This window comes from Trichomycterus rosablanca, chromosome 4, assembly GCF_030014385.1.
Source record: "Trichomycterus rosablanca isolate fTriRos1 chromosome 4, fTriRos1.hap1, whole genome shotgun sequence".
Classification (NCBI taxonomy): Eukaryota; Metazoa; Chordata; class Actinopteri; order Siluriformes; family Trichomycteridae; genus Trichomycterus; species Trichomycterus rosablanca.
The window spans coordinates 44,084,266-44,104,113 of NC_085991.1; the positions used below are offsets into that span (position 1 = coordinate 44,084,266).

The window sequence follows — 19,848 nt, forward strand, 5'->3', positions numbered from 1 at the left end:
CAAGCAGTTTGAATGCATACACACACTTAACTGAGCTATTTGATGTTCTTTTCATGCCTGACAATATGTCCAACAGTGAGCTCACTTTAAAGGCTAACTCACTCGCTGCAGCATATCCTTCAGATCTGAACATGAGCCTGGCAGATGAATTGATACAATACAAATCATTCATAACAGAAAAAGAAAAATGTCCTAGAAAAATGCTCAAAACCATGATAAATGGTAAATGATAAATGATAAAGACCAACTCTTTGCCCAGGGGCCCAGACTATCCTTAATCCGTCCTTGGTCCTGACCATTGAAGAACAGAGTAAAAGCAGGCTAAAACAGTATGTAGAGAAACAGATGGACTACAGTCAGTAATTGTAGAACTACAAAGTGCTTCTATATGGTGAGTGGAGCTGATAACATAAACAGTGAGTGTAGAAACAAGGAGGTGGTTTCAATGTTATGCCTGATTGATATATATATATATATACAGTATATATGCACTGTGTATGCAATTTATGTGCAAACTGCAAACACCCCGTGTCCTTCCACTAAAGCAGCCCTGACTATTCATTAAAGCTACGTTATTAACCATGGTAAATTGTGCTATTACAAAAATGAAAATTAAATTCACACTGGGGAAATACCAACACACTAATATAAGACTTAGTCTAAAAGGTAAACATCTGTTCACCAACTTTGGGCATTGTGGACATGGTAGATTTCACAATCTGACTCTCAGTTTGCAGTGAAATATTACTTCTACATATTCTTAAAAGTGTATAACAGTAGCCAGTCCTGTAAAATACATTTATTTACTTTCAGTAACAGCTAAATCCTAGTTAGGGTAGAAGTGGGTACGGTGCCTCCCAAAAACATTGGGCACAAGTCAGGAATTCACCCAGGGCAAAACACAGTCTCACTTATTCACTCTTATTCACTCACATTTACAGATCATTTAAACTGTCTAACCCATTTAACACTTGTTTAAATGTTCCTAGATACACAGATCAACTTTAAAACAGTAAAGTATAACTAGAAAAACTGCTTCAGTTACATTCTGCTAAAATAATTTCCAGGGGTGCCAATAATAATGCCAATGTGGCATAATTACTTAATGAAGTTTTTTTTTCATAGTAAATTAACTTCAGTTAAAGGTTGGATTTTTACATTTTTAAGGGTGCCAATAAATGGGGATTATTGTCAATTTTTCATTTCATGTGATTTTGGATATACAGTGACAGTACCTCCTCCAGACTGCCTCCAGTGTGGTTGCTGAGAGAAGTGGAACGGGGACGGGCAGGGGGAAACAGAGAAAGACTGGGACCACAGGGCCGGTACACTCGCAAGCAGTCATTAGGTAACATCAGTGCGCAGCGTTTATGAAAATCTAAACCACAACCTAAAGACAAATACAGAGAAAATAATTGTTTAAATACATTTGATTCTTTATTTAACTAAAAAAGGTACCAGCTTAATTGTATTTTGCACATATAAACAAATCTAGAATTTGATGCCCGCAGTTTTGCTTGATTTAAAAGCTGAATTGAAACTAAAACCTGAAAATTGTTGCAGTTTTGCAATTCTTGCTTTTTATATAAAAGTTCAGCTACTCAACAGTCTGGGGTCGCTGTTTTCTGATTTTTCCTTTTATGATGTGAAATACATTTTTCTTCTATTTATTTATGCATTTTCTCCCTTTTTCTCCCGATTTAGCGTAGTAAATTTGTCTACCGCTGCTGTGGATCCCTGATTGCATTCGAGGAGGGTATTTTTGCTGCTCATGTGCCCTCTGATGCATGCACAGTTCTAGCTGACCCCTTCTTTAGAAGCACAGGCACCTCTATCTGCTAATCAGGGTCCTTGCACAGCGTTTGAAGACCCCACCCACTTAGTCCGGTCATCCCACCCAGCAGACAAGGTGGCCAATTTGTGTCTGCTGCAGGCACTGCCAACTGTGCCCACTAGATGGCGCCCAGCTGACAGGTAGCAGAGCCGAGACTCGAACCGGGGTGTTCATTATCTTGGTGCTGGTGTGCTAGCAGAATGTCCCACTGCGCCACCTTGGAGGAATTTTTAACTGACAGATCTGGACTGCTGGCAGGCCTGTCAAACACACGCACTCTGTGTATACGCAACATAGGCAAGTCATCAGTGCAGGGATGCTCTTTTGCTGTTAACGGTCAGGATGGTCCTTTTCTTTTTTTGGTCGGGAGAACTCATTGTCTGTTTTTCTCAAAAACAAGCTGAAATATAGACTTTTCTGATGACAGTATGTTCCCATGGTCTTTTGGTCCATCTGAAATGAGCCCAGGTTGCATTTTTTTGATACAGTGTTAAGTGACACCGGTTTTTCAAAGAGCTGCCAAGACCGTGTGGCTATATTTATCACAGTAGCATGACATTTTCTCATACAGTGCTGTCTGAGGGCCTGGAGGTCATGTCTGCCCTTAAACATCATAGACTGAGATTTATCCAGATTCCTTCAGGATTCATCGAACCTGTCCATCTTCTTCCATTGTGCTGATGCCTGCTTGCCCATTATAGGTGGACAGGAGATAGCATGGGCAGTTTTACTGGCCTGCAATTACATAACCTCAAACAAAGTAGGGTAGCCCTTCTGTTGGTCCGTACCAGACACCAAAGGGGCTTTAACAAAGCATTGACCAAAAGGTGTAAATACTTTTATGAATACATTTTTTATTATTAATTATTTATTATTTTATAAAACATTAATACACTCTTTCACTTTGTCAATGTGTGTGATAGTGTGTAGACTGATGGGTAAAAATGGCAATTATATCAATTTAAAATCAATTCCACAACACAAAGTTTGTAAATAGTCAAGGTGTCTATATAATTTCTGAATTCACTGTATAAGGATTCTTTTCTTTAGTTCACAGGTTTGCCAAAATGCACTTCATTTAGTTCCTGATGATCCTAAGTTCTATACTGATCAATGATGTAAAAAAATGTCACCAGATAAAACTTATAAACTTGACTGTTTGATGGAAAAACAACCACTACCTGCACAAAACAAGCCAGGTGAGAAACCACAGTGGAAAGATGAAGATTGGAAGTGTGGGTGTGTATTTACTGAAATTATTTTGTGTAGGACTTCCATTATGTGTGCACACATTGGTCATTTCCTTCAGTATCCACCTCAAAAGTTCCTTAGGTCAAAAGCTGGTTAGGTTAAATCTCTATACAGGTAATATGAGTGATTGTTACCTTCACACTTTAAGCCCTGTCGGACAAGCCCCCACAGCATCTCTCCACAGTGGTGACAAAACGTAGGTGTGCGATATGAGTGGACCACCAAGGTATGGGGGCGGAACTTCACCTCGGTTAATGTTGCAGTAGCTGAAAGGATTATATAAGAGAGAATGATTATTGTGCAGACAGGTACTGACAGCAATGGCGTGAAAAAGTATTTAACACAAAATATTTCTAAACGGCTGATATTTTTGTACATGTGTAGCAGCAGCATCTAGATGCAGCCCAAATGCATTAACCAGGCTTGCGTTAGTTATTTCGTGAAATCACGATCACATTGCTCATTTTGAACAACAGATCTACCATTGCCATTTCACCCAATTTTGTCACCCGACCCCCCCCCCCCCCCCCCCATTTTAATCCCCCAGTCTAGTCGTGTCCAGTTACCCTGAATGCGTCCTCTATACTGATTCGCCCCCTCACTCCTGACTGAGGACGCCTCTCAACTGACATACGCCCCTCCGGTATGCACAGTCAGTACAGACTGCATTTTTCACCTGCACGAGTCGAGTTCATATACAGTGGGGTCAAAAAGTATTTAGTCAGCCACTGATTGTGCAAGTTCTCCTACTTAGAAAGATGAGAGAGGTCTGTAATTTTCATCATAGGTACACTTCAACTATGAGAGACAAAATGAGAAAAAAAAATCCACGAAATCACATTGTAGGATTTTTAAAGAATTTATTAGTAAATTATGGTGGAAAATAAGTATTTGGTCAATAACAAACAAGCAAGATTTCTGGCTCTCACAGACCTGTAACTTCTTCTTTAAGAAGCTCTTCTGTCCTCCACTCGTTACCTGTATTAATGGCACCTGTTTGACCTCGTTATCTGTATAAAAGACACCTGTCCACAGCCTCAAACAGTCAGACTCCAAACTCAACCATGGCCAAGACCAAAGAGCTGTCGAAGGACACCAGGAAGAAAATTGTAGACCTGCACCAGGCTGGGAAGAGTGAATCTACAATAGGCAAGCAGGTTGGTGTGAATAAATCAACTGTGGGAACAATTGTAAGAAAATGGAAGACATACAAGACCATTGATAATCTCCCTTGGGGTCAAGATCTCATCCCGTGGGGTCAAAATGATCATGAGAACGGTGAGCAAAAATCCCAGAACTACACGGAGGGACCTGATGAATGACCTGCAGAGAGCTGGGACCAAAGTAACAAAGGCTACCATCAGTATACACACTACGCCAAGAGGGACTCAAATCCTGCAGTGCCAGGCGTGTCCCCCTGCTTAAGCCAGTACATGTCCAGGCCCGTCTGATGTTTGCCAGAGAGCATATGGATGATCCAGAAGAGGATTGGGAGAATATCATGTGGTCAGATGAAACCAAAATGGAACTTTTTGGTAAAAACTCAACTCGTCGTGTTTGGAGGAAGAAGAAAAACCCAAGAACACCATACCTACTGTGAAGCATGGGGGTGGAAACATCATGCTTTGGGGCTGTTTTTCTGCAAAGGGGACAGGACGACTGATCCGTGTTAAGGGAAGAATGAACGGGGCCATGTATCGTGAGATTTTAAGCCAAAACCTCCTTCCATCAGTGAGATCATTGAAGATGGAACGTGGCTGGGTCTTCCAGCATGACAATGATCCCAAACACACCGCTCGGGCAACGAAGGAGTGGCTCCGTAAAAAGCATTTCAAGGTCCTGGAGTGGCCTAGCCAGTCTCCAGACCTCAACCCCAGAGAAAATTTGTGGAGTCCGTGTTGCCCAGCGACAGCCCCAAAACATCACTGCTCTAGAGGAGATCTGCATGGAGGAATGGGCCAAAATATCAGCTACAGTGTGTGCAAACCTGGTGAAGACTTACAGGAAACGTTTGACCTCTGTCATTGCCAACAAAGGTTATGTTACAAAGTATTGAGTTGAACTTTTGTTATTGACCAAATACTTATTTTCCACCATAATTTACAAATAAATTCTTTAAAAATCCTACAATGTGATTTCCTGGATTTTTTTCTCTCATTTTGTCTCTCATAGTTGAAGTGTACCTATGATGAAAATTACAGACCTCTCTCATCTTTCTAAGTAGGAGAACCTGCACAATCAGTGGCTGACTAAATACTTTTTGGCCCCACTGTACTTGACGGGCACTGTGCACGGAGGGCCACACCCCCATCAGCATTATTCCTCAGCCCTGTGCAGGCGCCATCAGTCAGCCAGCAGGGGCCGCAGTTGCACCAGTTATGAGGACCTATAATCCAACTTTCTTACCACTAACAACCATGAACAACAGCCAATCATTTTTCATACTGCCACCCAGCCTAGTCGGAAAGGCAGAGCTGAGATTCAATACAATGTATGATGATCTTAATAAGTTCTATACTGATCAATGATGTAAAAAAATGTCACCAGATAAAACTTATAAACTTGACTGTTTGATGGAAAAACAACCACTACCTGCACAAAACAAGCCAGGTGAGAAACCACAGTGGAAAGATGAAGATTGGAAGTGTGGGTGTGTATTTACTGAAATTATTTTGTGTAGGACTTCCATTATGTGTGCACACATTGGTCATTTCCTTCAGTATCCACCTCAAAAGTTCCTTAGGTCAAAAGCTGGTTAGGTTAAATCTCAGTGCAGGTAATATGAGTGATTGTTACCTTCACACTTTAAGCCCTGTCGGAACCCAGCCTAGTCGGAAAGGCAGAGCTGAGATTCGATACAATGTATTCGAAACCCCAACTCGGGTGATCTAGCGTACTTTACCGTTGCGCCACCTGAGCGGCATTTTACCCAATTTTGATCAGGCACACCTAATCCTGAGTACATGGGATTTTATTTACTTCATCCAATTTATCCTGGTCAGGGTTGCTGTGGGTTTGCTTCCACAACACTGGGTGCAAAGCAGCAATATACAGGGTGCCTCAGATGTGTCTCAGAGGACAAAGATCCAGTCATTTTTTTTCTATATGTTTTATGTACCTTCAACTGTTTACAAATTAAACATTATTATGATCTGTAATGGGCTGTTATAAAGACAGTGAATATAATTTTGGGATAAATAGCAAGTTCTTAAGTCAAACTGTACCTAATCAGACATTTCTCCTTGATTGCTTTGATCTTTATTACTATCCTAATCTTGATTAAACGATTTATAGAGATGGCTTATTCACAGATTTTATAATTAGTATTACAATGTTTCTTAATATGTTTCCACATTTCCATGTAAGACTTATCCTGTCTAAATAAGGTAAATGTGAATGTGTGTAAATGTGTTAGTGTGTGGTGTTTAGGTACTAACCAGCCAGCACCACCTCCACCAGGTCTCCATCATGCAAGTAGTGTTGCTCTGAGAGTCTGTGCAGGAGCTGATCAGAGGAGGAATCATGTTTAAACAGCAGCAGCTTCTCACCAAGTCCGATTACACTCCAATCAGGAGCCTGTGGATAGAAACACACACACACACACATGCACACACGCCTGAGTAAAATAAATACTACACGTTTCTCAATTGCTGTTTTTTGAGACTGAATGATTGGAACACTTGTCCAAAGTTTATAGGGGTTATCTTTAATATGACACAAACAACTGGGTCAAAAATATACAAACAGCAACATATAAATATGCTTGTATAGAAAGATCTGTAGAACTGTTCTGTAGCACTGCCTTCTAATTGCTCAATAATGATAACGATTGGCCAAAATGTCACAAAGGGGAAAATGTATAATTTTTATTTAATTGACTATTTACACCGATCAGCCATAACATTAAAACCACCTCCTTGTTTCTACACTCACTGTCCATTTTATCAGCTCCACTTACCATATAGAAGCACTTTGTAGTTCTACAATTACTGACTGTAGTCCATCTGTTTCTCTGCATGCTTTTTTAGCCCCCTTTCATGCTGTTCTTCAATGGTCAGGACTCTCACAGGACCACTACAGAGCAGATATTATTTGAGAGGTGGATCATTTTCAGCACTGCAGTGTGTTAGTGTGTGTTGTGCTGGTATGAGTGGATAAAACACAGCAATGCTGATGGAGTTTTTAAACACCTCACTGTCACTGCTGGACTGAGAATAGTCCACCAACCAAAAATATCCAGCTAAAAGCACCCTGTGGGCAGCGTCCTGTGACCAGGAAGGTCTAGAAGGTGTCCAACTCAAACAGCAGCAACAAGGTAGGAGTGTCTAATCGAGTGGACAGTGAGTGGACACGGTATTTAAAAACTCCAGCAGCATTGCTGTGTCTGATCCACTCATACAAACACAACACACACTAACACACCACCACCATGTCATTGTCACTGCAGTGCCGAGAATCATCCACCACCAAAATAATACCTACTCTGTGGTGGTCCTGTGTGGGTCCTGACCATTGAAGAACAGGGTGAAAACTGGCTTAAAAAGCATGTAGAGAAACAGATGGACTACAGTCAGTAATTGTAGAACTACAAAGTGCTTCTATATGGTAAGTGGAGCTGATAAAATGGACAGTGTGTGTAAAAAAAAGGTGTATATCTGTTAGCAAAAGGCTTGACTGGGGAAAAAATTTATAAGTATATACAGATACATTTGGTCATATGTGCATTGCTGCTGTTTAATTAGAGTGATTTTAATCAGTACCACACTGTTCCTGGAGTCTTAATATTGGCTGGTTTGACTAGCCTGGTGCTGAATTCGACTTGAACATGTCTGGAAAATGAAACTATACCCACTGAAATGTTTCTCACACAATCAGGAACTGTATTAAACCTCAAAACACAGATCTCACATCAAATAAGATCCCTGAGCCAATCACACGCCAACATGCAGCACAGCGCAGTACGTTCAGACGGGGGAAGATTAGCATCAGGGCTCAGCACACTGAACTGAAAGTGCATTGTGTGTGTGTGTGTGTGTGTGTGTGTGTACAGAATGCTGCTGTTGGTTGACTGGAGGTGGAGATAATAAACAGCTACGATGAGCAGCGGCCTTTTCCATGTCTTAGCATTTGCCTTTAAATCAAAAGGAAGTGACTCACAATGCAAGACAGACAGAGACAGAGAGAGTGAGTTAGAGTGGTGGTGGGTTATTTTTCTAACTTCTGTTGAGTTGCCCATATTAAGAAAAATCATGGTAGAATAATGGCTGGAGGCGACCTGAAAGACTCTCACAGTGTAAAGTGACATCACAGACAGCATGAGGCGATGTTTGCCTTACAGATTTAGCTGTGCCATGTGAAATATCGGACATGTCCACAACATGCCGGTCTTGAGTCAATGGTTTCTGGATAATTGGAACAAATAGTGTTATCTATGGTTATAGTTATTTTATTGTTGGTTTTCAGAAAATACAACAGGACCTGCTTGATTATTTATTAGGATTTTAACGTGGGTACAATTCACATGGCAAAATGCAGGAAACACTATGGACAGATCGCCCGTCCATCACAGGACAAAAACACACTTTCACATTTGGGCAATTTAATATGTCCTATTTACCTGACCTGAAAACCAGAGCACCCAGAGGAAACCTGCACAGACACGAGGAGAACATGCAAACTCCACACAGAAAGGACCTGGACTGCTCCGCCTGGTAATCAAACCCAGGACCTTCTTTCTGTGAAGCGACAGTGCTACCCACCAAGCCACCATGCTTATACATTCACATAAAGCTGCTTTATTAAAAATAAACACCAACTTTTGTAATTAGTTATTATGACTGACTTTAGCTGGTGACTTCCCTGTGCCCACACTAGACTAAGCCACAGGCTTCTTTTCAATTTCTAACCTCTGGAACTAAGAACATCTGTGCAAACAATCATTGATAAGCACAACAAACATGGAACAGAAGACTCTTTGTCAAGGTCAGAACATGAGAAAAAATATAACTAAAAGGGAATGAATTAATATTCAAGAACCCCTAATAAATGGACAATGTGTAAAAACATCATGTTAAAATTATGATTATGGAATCGCTTTTACAAAGTCCAAAACTTAACACTATTAAGAGTATGTTAACTGTAATAAACAGTGAAATATTTGCCAGAAAACCAATTATTCTAACTGACAATGCTGACAAGTAAAAGATCCAACCAGAGCTGTGCCAGAAGTTTGTTGACAGTTATTAAAGGTGTTTGATTAAGGTAAAACCAGAAAGGACATATGAGCAAATATTAGGTGTGCTGTATGTATCTGGTATGAGTGGATAAAACACAGAAGCGCTGCTGGAGTTTTTAAACACCTCACTGTCACTGCTGGACTGAAAATAGACCACCAACCAAAAATATATCCAGCCAACAGCGCCCCGTGGGCAGCATCCTGTGACCACTGATGAAGGTCTAGATAATGACCAACTCAAACAGCAGCAATAGATGAGCGATCGTCTCTGACTTTATATCTACAAGGTGGACCAACTAGGTAGGAGTGTCTAATAGAGTGGACAGTGAGTGGACACACTAACACACCACCACCATGTCATTGTCACTGCAGTGCTGAGAATGATCCACCACCTAAATAATATCTGCTCTGTAGTGGTCCTGGGGGGGTCCTGATCATTGAAGAACAGCATGAAAGGGGGCTAACAAAGCATGCAGAGACACAGATGGACTACAGTCAGTAATTGTAGAACTACAAAGTGCTCCTATATGGTAAGTGGAGCTTATAAAATGGACAGTGTGTGTAGAAACAAGGAGGTGGTTTTAATGTTATGACTGATCGGTGTATATTTAACCCAAGTGATTTCCCCAGATCAGCTGTGAGTGTCATTATTAAAAAGTGAAGCATTTAGGAACCACAGCAACATAAATACAAACCTCTACTGTTGAACCAAGTATTGTGTACTGATGTGCATCATATCCATTAATCTGTGGTAAATCATTTATATTTAATGATCTTAATTAATTTATTTTGTTTTTTTGATTGATTTCAGTGCTTTGCATGAAATGTAAAAAACAACAATAATTAATTGTGAATTATGTTAATTAAGACATCAGAATCATATATTTTTAAAACTACAACATTTATTATTTATTATTATTCATAATTTATTTTTTAAAATATTTTCTTTATGCATTTTCTCCCCTTTTTCTCCCTTTTAGTGCGTCCAATTGCCCGATTGCGCCATGCTTCCAATCCCCACTCTGATTGAGGAGAACGAAGCTAACCCACACCCCCTCCGACACGTGGGCAGCAGCTGTACACATTTTGTCACCTACACCTACACGAGTGCAATGCGGATCAGCACTGTGTACGGAGAGACACACCCTGACAGCACTCTTTTCCCGTCTCTGTGCAGGCGCCATCAATCAGCCAGCAGAGGTCGTAATTGCAGTAGTTATGAGAGTCCCTATCCGGCTTTTAATATTCCACCCCTATCTGAACAACAGGCCAATCGTTGTTCATGTGGCTGCTCAGCCCAGCCGGCAGGCAGAGCTGAGACTCGATACGATTTATTCGAGATCCCAGCTCTGGTTCCAGCGTGTGTTTTTACCGCTACACCACCTGAGCGGCCCATTATTATTCATTATTAAAGATGCATTCAGTAATGACCTATAAATATGTCATTACACAAGTGGGTTTATATTAGAGTACTCCAGAGTTTAAGGGCAGTATTAGTGAGTAAGAGATTAACAAAGGTTCTGCATTACCTGAATGAAGTGATCAGGATGGGTTATACTGCTCTATGAGAGTGTTTGTGTGTGATGAGATATTACTTTTACAAAACAGGTGTACATGTGTATGACATCAGTATGTGTAAATGCGTGTATGTATTTGACACTAGAGATGGTGCTTGGCAGGGTTTTTACAGGTAAAGGAAGTTTATAAACCACTGCATTATATTACACCTCTACCTCCAACACAAAAGTAATCACTGCACCTAAAAGCCTGGTTTGTTTGTGTGTTTATGAAAGGGAAAATGTGATGGCAATTTCAGAATAAATGCTTTGACTGTTTGTGTGTGCGGGTATGCATACATGGGTGTGTATTTACATGCACTTATTTATCGAGAAAAGACTAAGAAGTAAGCAAGGCGTGCGGGGGGGGGGGGGGGGGGGGGTGTTGAGGGGTTGTTACAATGTCTGTGGTTGGAAAGTTAGCTACAGATGCATTAAACCACACATCATGCTAGAAACAGCAGCCTTGCAGGTCAGGTACTGTATGTGTGTACGTGCACTTAATATAGTAATATAAAAGACAGAGGTAAAAGCAAGTCTACACACTCTGGAACTGTCCACTGTTTCACTCTAATGAAAAAAGTTATTGTCCCCCTAAACCTAATAAGTGGTGTGCCATCTTTAGCAGCAACTTTTTAACATATGCACAGAACGTATAATAAATAACAAAAATAAAAGAGGCTCTAAACTCATTTCCTTTTTGTATATATATATATATATATATATATATATATATATATATATATATATATATATATATATATATATGACCTATTAACACCTCAGTCACCGACATTCAACATTTTTAACCTACTTATGAGACAAATAAAGCCCTCAGGTGGCGCAATGGTAAATGACGCTAACCCTCTGCCGCTGGGTTCCAGGGTTTGGTGTCTACATACAGACATGTTTGGTTATGTCCTGGAAGGGAGGGGGGTTGCTGCATAAAGCCCAGTTATTCTGGTGAAACCGGATTCACCACCACTCTGAGCAGAATAGGCCGAAATGAAATGAAGCAGATAGATGTACTTTTATGATTTTAATCATGGTTAGCCAATACCAAATGCTATAAACAGGTACAGGACAAGAAGAAGTGCAGCAAGGTAAAAGCAAATAGCTACATTTCAAACCAGATGAATCTTTTAAAAAAAAATTTTTTTTTAACAAATGACGCCAATAACAGTCAACTATACATTTGTAATGTTTGGGAATTTTAAAAACAAATTACATCACTTTTCTTCACAGTCACCACCTTTTAATGCCATCAGCAAAAAATGTTTTTGGTTGAGCACGTAGCCACTGATGCACCGCTGCTTTCACATCATCATCACATGAAAATCTTCTTCCCCTTAAAGCTTCTTTGAGCATCCAAAAAGGTGGAAATCAGATGCCGCTAAATCCGGACTATAAGCTCTCTCAGTCTCTCAGACACGACCAATTACTTCTCCTCCCACCTTCACTGTATCCAACCAAAATATAAAAGTGTGGAAACTTTTTGAAGATCCCTCATAACAGTACAGTGGCAGTATTCCACATATAAAAAAAAATATATTTACTTATTTATTCATTAGAGAATTTTAACGTCAAGTTTTACACTTTCTATCATGACAGGAACGGTCAATATTGTGTACTTGTGTGCATCATATTCATTAATAATAATAAAGTTAAAGTTTACATATTTGTAATGTTTGGGACCATAAATGTTGGTAAAAGCTGATAATTAGATATATGAGGACTGATTCACATAACATTTTGTAAATATGCAATGTCAGTAGTCCACATATCTCGAAAAAAAAAAAAACGTATTTATTCATTAGAATTTTAAGATTATGATTAATGACACATGATTCATCAGTTCAAGTTTAACATCAAACACAGTAATTTAGTATCTCCAATTCACCCTAATTGCGTGTCTTTGTACTGAGAGGAAACTGGAGCTCCCGAAGAAAACCCAAACAGACACGGGGTGAACAAACATCACACAGAAAGGACCCGGACTGCTTTACCTGGGAATCAAACCCAGGAGGCGACAGTGCTACTGACTGAGACACCATACTGCTAAATGAAGACTTTTACTTTATAAACAAAAGACAAACATCACCAGGAAGGACCTACTGTGAAGGCTGATTGAAACATTAGCACAGCAGAGACGACAGGACGAGCTTGAAGTCGACAAAAAGCCAAATAAGAGAAATTCAAAAATGAAGCACTAGTCTGGCATTAGTGCTGATGAAAAAAGGTTTTGTTTGGAGTAATTAAGTAGGACCTTCTAAAATGTCTCTGTGGTAATTATCTACCATGTAAAATATAACAAAAATCTAGTATTCTTTTTAAAAGTGCACATTTATTGGCACGACAGCATTAACGTTGTGCAAGTTCCCCATCGTTCGAAACATGCTTGTTAAAAAAACAGAAAAAAAATCTCCTCACTCCTTAAAAAGTGCTCTACTCACTACAGAATCTCTCCGGAGGATTCAAGCTCCTATGTCATTTCCTCTTAGTTTACCCAACAGGGTTCCAATAGGGATGTGTTTATATATATATACAGTATATACAGTATATATATATTTATACAACAGTTAGTTCCGACCTTACAATCTGATTGGTTGAGAAGCGTTCTAATCGTGCTGATATTCGTGATAACAGCACGGCCTTTTCACACCACAACTGTATTACTCCGCTGACGCGTTGCCATTAACGACAAGCTTCATGCACACAAACGCGCACGCAGGCGACACAGATTTTATTCCCTATCGCGTTTTAAATCCGTTATCTGATATACAATCTAGTGCACTGTGTAGGGAACATAAATCCGCAATCTGATATACAATCTAGCGCACTGTGTAGGGAACATAAATCCGCGATCTGATACACAATCTAGTGCACTGTGTAGGGAACATAAATCCGCGATCTGATACACAATCTAGTGCACTGTGTAGGGAACATAAATCCGCGATCTGATACACAATCTAGTGCACTGTGTAGGGAACATAAATCCGCGATCTGATACACAATCTAGTGCACTGTGTAGGGAACATAAATCCGCGATCTGATACACAATCTAGTGCACTGTGTAGGGAACATAAATCCGCGATCTGATACACAATCTAGCGCACTGTGTAGTGAACATAAATCCGCGATCTGATACACAATCTAGCGCACTGTGTAGGGAACATAAATCCGTGATCTGATACACAATCTAGCGCACTGTGTAGGGAACATAAATCCGCGATCTGATACACAATCTAGTGCACTGTGTAGGGAACATAAATCCGTGATCTGATACACAATCTAGCGCACTGTGTAGGGAACATAAATCCGCGATCTGATACACAATCTAGTGCACTGTGTAGGGAACATAAATCCGCGATCTGATACACAATCTAGCGCACTGTGTAGGGAACATAAATCCGCAATCTGATACACAATCTAGTGCACTGTGTAGGGAACATAAATCCGCGATCTGATACACAATCTAGCGCACTGTGTAGGGAACATAAATCCGTGATCTGATACACAATCTAGCGCACTGTGTAGGGAACATAAATCTGCGATCTGATACACAATCTAGTGCACTGTGTAGGGAACATAAATCCGCGATCTGATACACAATCTAGCGCACTGTGTAGGGAACATAAATCCGCAATCTGATACACAATCTAGTGCACTGTGTAGGGAACATAAATCCGCGATCTGATACACAATCTAGCGCACTGTGTAGGGAACATAAATCCGCGATCTGATACACAATCTAGTGCACTATGTAGGAAACATAAATCCGCGATCTGATACACAATCTAGTGCACTATGTAGGGAACATAAATCCGCAATCTGATACACAATCTAGTGCACTGTGTAGGGAACATAAATCCGCAATCTGATACACAATCTAGTGCACTATGTAGGGAACATTAATGTGTTTGTGACACGAACAGTTAGCTTAATAGCCCAGTTAGCAGCTCATAAAAGTTCTGTTATCACCCATAATCCTTTGGTGTGTGTGAGAGGTTTTTTATTTCTTTTTTTTCCCTTCGGAGGTTCTCTTGCCTTTTTCTTCTTGTTGTTCTTACTTCCCTGAAATGAGTTTTTGCAACTTGGGATGTCTGCTTTGTAGTGTTAAACTTTATATTGGTTGTGGAACTACTTTTTGGCGGAAGGTATTGTCAATATTAAAGCATATTTAATATGAAATTCAGGACTTCTTAGATTTATTTTCTTTCTTTATTTTGTAAAAACTGTTGTATAAAAGCAATAGAACACTTGAGGTCGTGTGTTATCACGAATAACATCACGGCTGTGATGATCTTCGGCTCGTGTCTGCGACCGAATTACAGCCGTGATGTTATTCGCGATAACACACGACCTCAAGTGTTCTATTGCTTACATATATATATATACGTATATACATTTAGACATACATTTAGAATCATTGCAATACAACCCAGGCAACCAAATCTTTCACCATACAAGTGGCAATTACGAGGGTTCTTCAAAAAGTTTCCGCACTTTTAAAAATCTCTATTTATTAAGAATTTCAACAACAAATGACATAACTTTTCTACATAGTTACCCTCCAATGCTTTTTCTCAGCATTGTACCAACTTTTTCATGCCATCAGCAAAAAACGTTGGTTGGGCGTGTAGCCACAGATGCACCGCTGCTTTCACATCATCATTACATGAAAATCTTCTTCCCCTTAAAGCTTCTTTAAGTGTCCAAAAAGGTGAAAATCAGATGGTGCTAAATCCGGACTATTAGTTCTCTCAGTCTCTCAGACACGAGCAATTACTACTCCTCCTACCCTCACTGTTTTCAATGAAAATTTAAAAGTGTGAAAACTTTTTGAAGATCCCTTATGTTTTAGACAGCATTATTTAGAGCCTACATTTAATGTATTTAGCAGATTTTTATTCAAAGCGACTTACAGTTATGACCAAACACTATGCAGACAATTGAGGGTTAACAGTGGCAACTTCGCAGTAGTGATTATTTGCACATATGCAAACCTGCTGTATGTGTTTATTCCAGAAATATTTATTTTTGTCTTATCTGATTGTAAAGCCTGGGTTTAGTTTCCAGGTGCTTACATTCAAGATTCAGTATTCCTTTATTGCCATGCAACTATGTTGGTTGTATTTAGACTCAGCACAGCTCTTTTAAACAAGAAAGAAAACACAACGGACAAACAGACATTACAGTGCAGTTAAAAGATACACCAAGAAATACAGACATCAAGCAAATGTTCAACAACGCAGTGCAGTGGGTGCAAGAAAATAATGCACATTATAATGCAGATTCCTTTACATGCTACCATTGTCTAAAATCAGCTCTTTAAAACCAACCAAAACTTTTATTCCGGATATCAAGCAGCATATCACTGTGCAGTGTAATTATTCACAGTTTTTAGTGATGGAACATCTGTAAAACCAAACATGACGACTGACTAAAAAACGGGTATTAAAAAGGCACCTTTATCTAGGTTGAAAAACGGCAATCACTAAAAAACATCCCTAAAATTATTTTCCTCTTTACTTTATAATGGAGATAATTCTGATTTATTATTAAGAACAAATAACATCCTAAATAACAAGTAAAACAGTAGGAATAATAATGTCATAAAAATGATCAGCAGTTCATATACACATAAGCTGCATAAATGGACAAACAGAAGCTGGAATGTGAGCCTGTTTGTAACACGCTAAAGGGCCAAAAGTGTGTGAACACGGCACTATAAGCATGTTTGAGATTTCTTTTCAAAACCATGGTTGTTAATATGGAGTTTATTTGTAGGAATTTGTAAACAATCGGTCAGGGGAGCTTTTAAGAAGTCAGGTTTTAATGTTAAACATGAAGACCTGGTTCATGGTTAATTTAACTCAAAGGTGTTCAACGGGATTGAGATTAGGGCTCTGTGAAGGCCAGTGGAGTTCCTTTACATCTATTAATCTGTCTTTATGGAGCTTGCTTTGTGCACCGGGGCCATTCCCAGCCTGTCCCATTAATTTTGAGGTATAAAATGTTTATGTTATTAGTGTGATTGCAGTAGGTAATGTTAATTTGTTAAAGCTTTCTTTTAGAGTCTATGTTCTAGGTATTAACCAGGTGTGAGGTAAGGTAAAAAGTACTATGTAATTATTTTGGGTAACAAGATGGTACAAATACAGGCTTATTTAATTACACTAAAATGTCACATGTTCCAGATATTAACCAGGTAAGTGTGAGGTACAAACTTTTTTTTAAATATATTTTGTTTATGCATTTTCTTCCCTTTATCTCCCTTTTTAGCGCGTTCAATTGCCCAATTGCGTCATGCTTCCTCTCCACCAATGCCGATCCCCGCTCTGATTGAGGAGAACGAATCAGCACTGTGTACAGAGAGACACACCCTGACAGCACTCTTTTCCCATCTCTGTGCAGGCACCATCAATCAGCCAGCAGTGGTCGTAATTGCATTAGTTATGAGAGAGTCCCAATCTGGCTTTAATATCCAACCCCTATCTGAACAACAGGCCAATCATTGTTCATGTGGCCACTCAGCCCAGCTGACAGGCAGAGCTGAGACTCGATACGATGTATTCGAGATCCCAGCTCTGGTTCCAGCATGTGTTTTTATCGGTGCGCCACCTGAGCGGCCCATGAGGTACAAACTTAGTTAACAGGTGTTAAGTACCAGTAAATAATTGCCTAGTTCTTTTCAGTTTGACCTCACACGTATCTGGTTATGAATTAATGAATGCCTTTATTTGTCATATAAACATACCCATGTACAGTACAATTAAATTATTTTTCTGGATATCCCAGCTTGTTTGAAAGCTGGGGTCAGAGTGCAGGGTCAGCCATCGTACTGCGCTCCTGGAGCAGACAGGGTTAAGGACCCAGAGCGTGGATTTGAACCGACAATCTTCAGATTAATAGCCCAAAGAGCTACCACTTGCCTAGAACTAGTCTTGTAGGGACTGTACAAAAAATTATTACCTTTAATTTTTACACCTGTTAGCAATTGTGAGTGTCTAAACAAACAAAACCAATAATTAGAAGTTGTGTCCACAAACATTTGGCTATATTATAATTTGTGCATCCAAATGACAGTAAAATAACAAGCACCGCCCAACACTTAAGGAATTTGTATTCATACCTTCTTCTCAATGATTTCCGCTGCTAACTTCTTGGCGCTTTTGAAACTGAGCCGACCCTCAGGCACGTTAACACCCTCTTTAAAAAGTCCAATCTGGAAGTGGATACAAATGGGCCCTAGATGGGTTGGCTCTTTTCCCACAACAATCTGTGAAAACTGACCTGAAGAAAAAGATGATATGATTAATATGGATTTGTAGCTATGCTTAAGAAATGTCAAATACAGTACAAGTATGGACAGAAGAATGAGAAAGCATGTAGCTATTATGGAGCAGAGGCATTGTTTAGCTTTAGAACGTCTTAATCTTTATTGGAAGGCTGTCATACCAGTGCTTAACGGTGTGTGGTGGGATGTTGGATTATTATTTAGGACAATACTATTATTATTACTCTACACTAGTTCTTTGTCGGAGTTTGGAAATTAGTATCTGTTGTCAATCAGAAAAGACCACGCCACTAAATTATATGACATTATACACCAATCAGGCATAACACTTTGACCACCATCCAAATATTGTGTTGGTCCCCCTTTTGCTCACCAATACGCAACAAACTGTGATGCACTGTGTATTCTGACACCTTTCTATCAGAACCAGCTTTAATTCTTCAGCGATTTGAGCTACAGTAGCTCGTCTGTTGGATTAGACCACACGGGCCAGCCTTCGCTCCTCAAGTGCATCAATGAACCTTGGCCGCCGATGACCCTGTCACTGGTTTACCACTTTTGATAGATACTGACCACCGCAGACCAGGAACACCCCACAAGAGCTGCAGTTTTGGAGATGCTCTGACCCAGTCGTCTAGCCATCACAATTTGGCCCTTGTCAAACTTGCTCGATTCCTTACACTTGATCATTTTTCCTGCTTCTAACACATCAGCTTTGAGGACAAAATGTTCACTTGCTGCCTAATATATCCCACCCACTAACAGGTGCCGTGATGAAGACCTGTCAGTGGTCATAATGTTATGCCTCGTCGGTGTATATGACATTATTAACAATCAAAATTTTCGTAAACTGGCATACACAGAAATACGGCCAACATATTATGACCTGAGTGACAATTTGCATACAAGATAAAGAGGAAGCCTTGTGTACAAACAGCACAGGCTGTTTCTAAAGAACTATATGTTAAATTTAAGGATGTGAAACTACTTACTGGAAATGCTGGACTCCAGAAGGTCCTCCGCCATTCTCAAAGGATGGTGGTCCTCACCAGCAGCCATTTTCTTTCACCATTTTCTTTCTGCAGGCCTCTTTGTCTTCTGCTGCTTCTCGTATCACACTGGTTTCCTTTTGCAAGGCGTAGTTTGCTACCGAGATGCTGGTGTCTGACAGGAAGCTTTCTTACACACACCTTTTTTTGTAGGTCACAAGCAAGCTTTCTTATCAGCCCATGCTTCAGTACATTTATGCATCACAGAATTTCTACGTTCTTTATAACAGTTCAGCCACAAACATCCTCTATGCTAAAACCACACAGGGCTGAGATGTTCATAGATACCGTGTACCGTCAATTAAACCCTGCATCAGTGTGATGTCAACACAGTCAAGTGCCATGAAAAGGTTTTAGCACTTGAAAGAATTTTACGAAGGCACAATGGCACGGCTGATAAAGTGGGTGCAGTACAGCAATGTGGGTCCTATGAAGCTGGGTTTGATCCTTGACTCAGAACCTTCAGAAGCATGTTGAGTTGGCTGATCTATAACTTGTGTGGACCCACCTTTGTCCTAACCAGAATGATGCAGTTAGTGAAATAAATACATGTTACCGATCAGCCATAACATTAAAACCACCTCCTTGTTTCTACACACATTGTCCATTTTATCAGCTCCACT

The 19,848-nt window shown here is 39.9% G+C and overlaps 1 protein-coding gene across 1 annotated transcript in view; it reads right to left on the reverse strand.

Annotated features, from left to right (window-relative positions):
- The window catches only part of prkd4 (protein kinase D4), a 33,557-nt gene extending 14,322 nt beyond the window's left edge, over positions 1 to 19,235 (reverse strand). The window contains exons 1-5 of the mRNA XM_062993379.1: positions 19,169 to 19,235; positions 18,012 to 18,172; positions 6,523 to 6,661; positions 3,220 to 3,351; positions 1,236 to 1,390 (exon numbers count right to left, since the gene is read on the reverse strand). Of these exons, the coding sequence (XP_062849449.1) occupies positions 1,236 to 1,390; positions 3,220 to 3,351; positions 6,523 to 6,661; positions 18,012 to 18,172; positions 19,169 to 19,235 (654 nt within the window). The remainder of the gene's footprint in view (positions 1 to 1,235; positions 1,391 to 3,219; positions 3,352 to 6,522; positions 6,662 to 18,011; positions 18,173 to 19,168) is intronic.
- Positions 19,236 to 19,848: the final 613 nt, after the last annotated feature.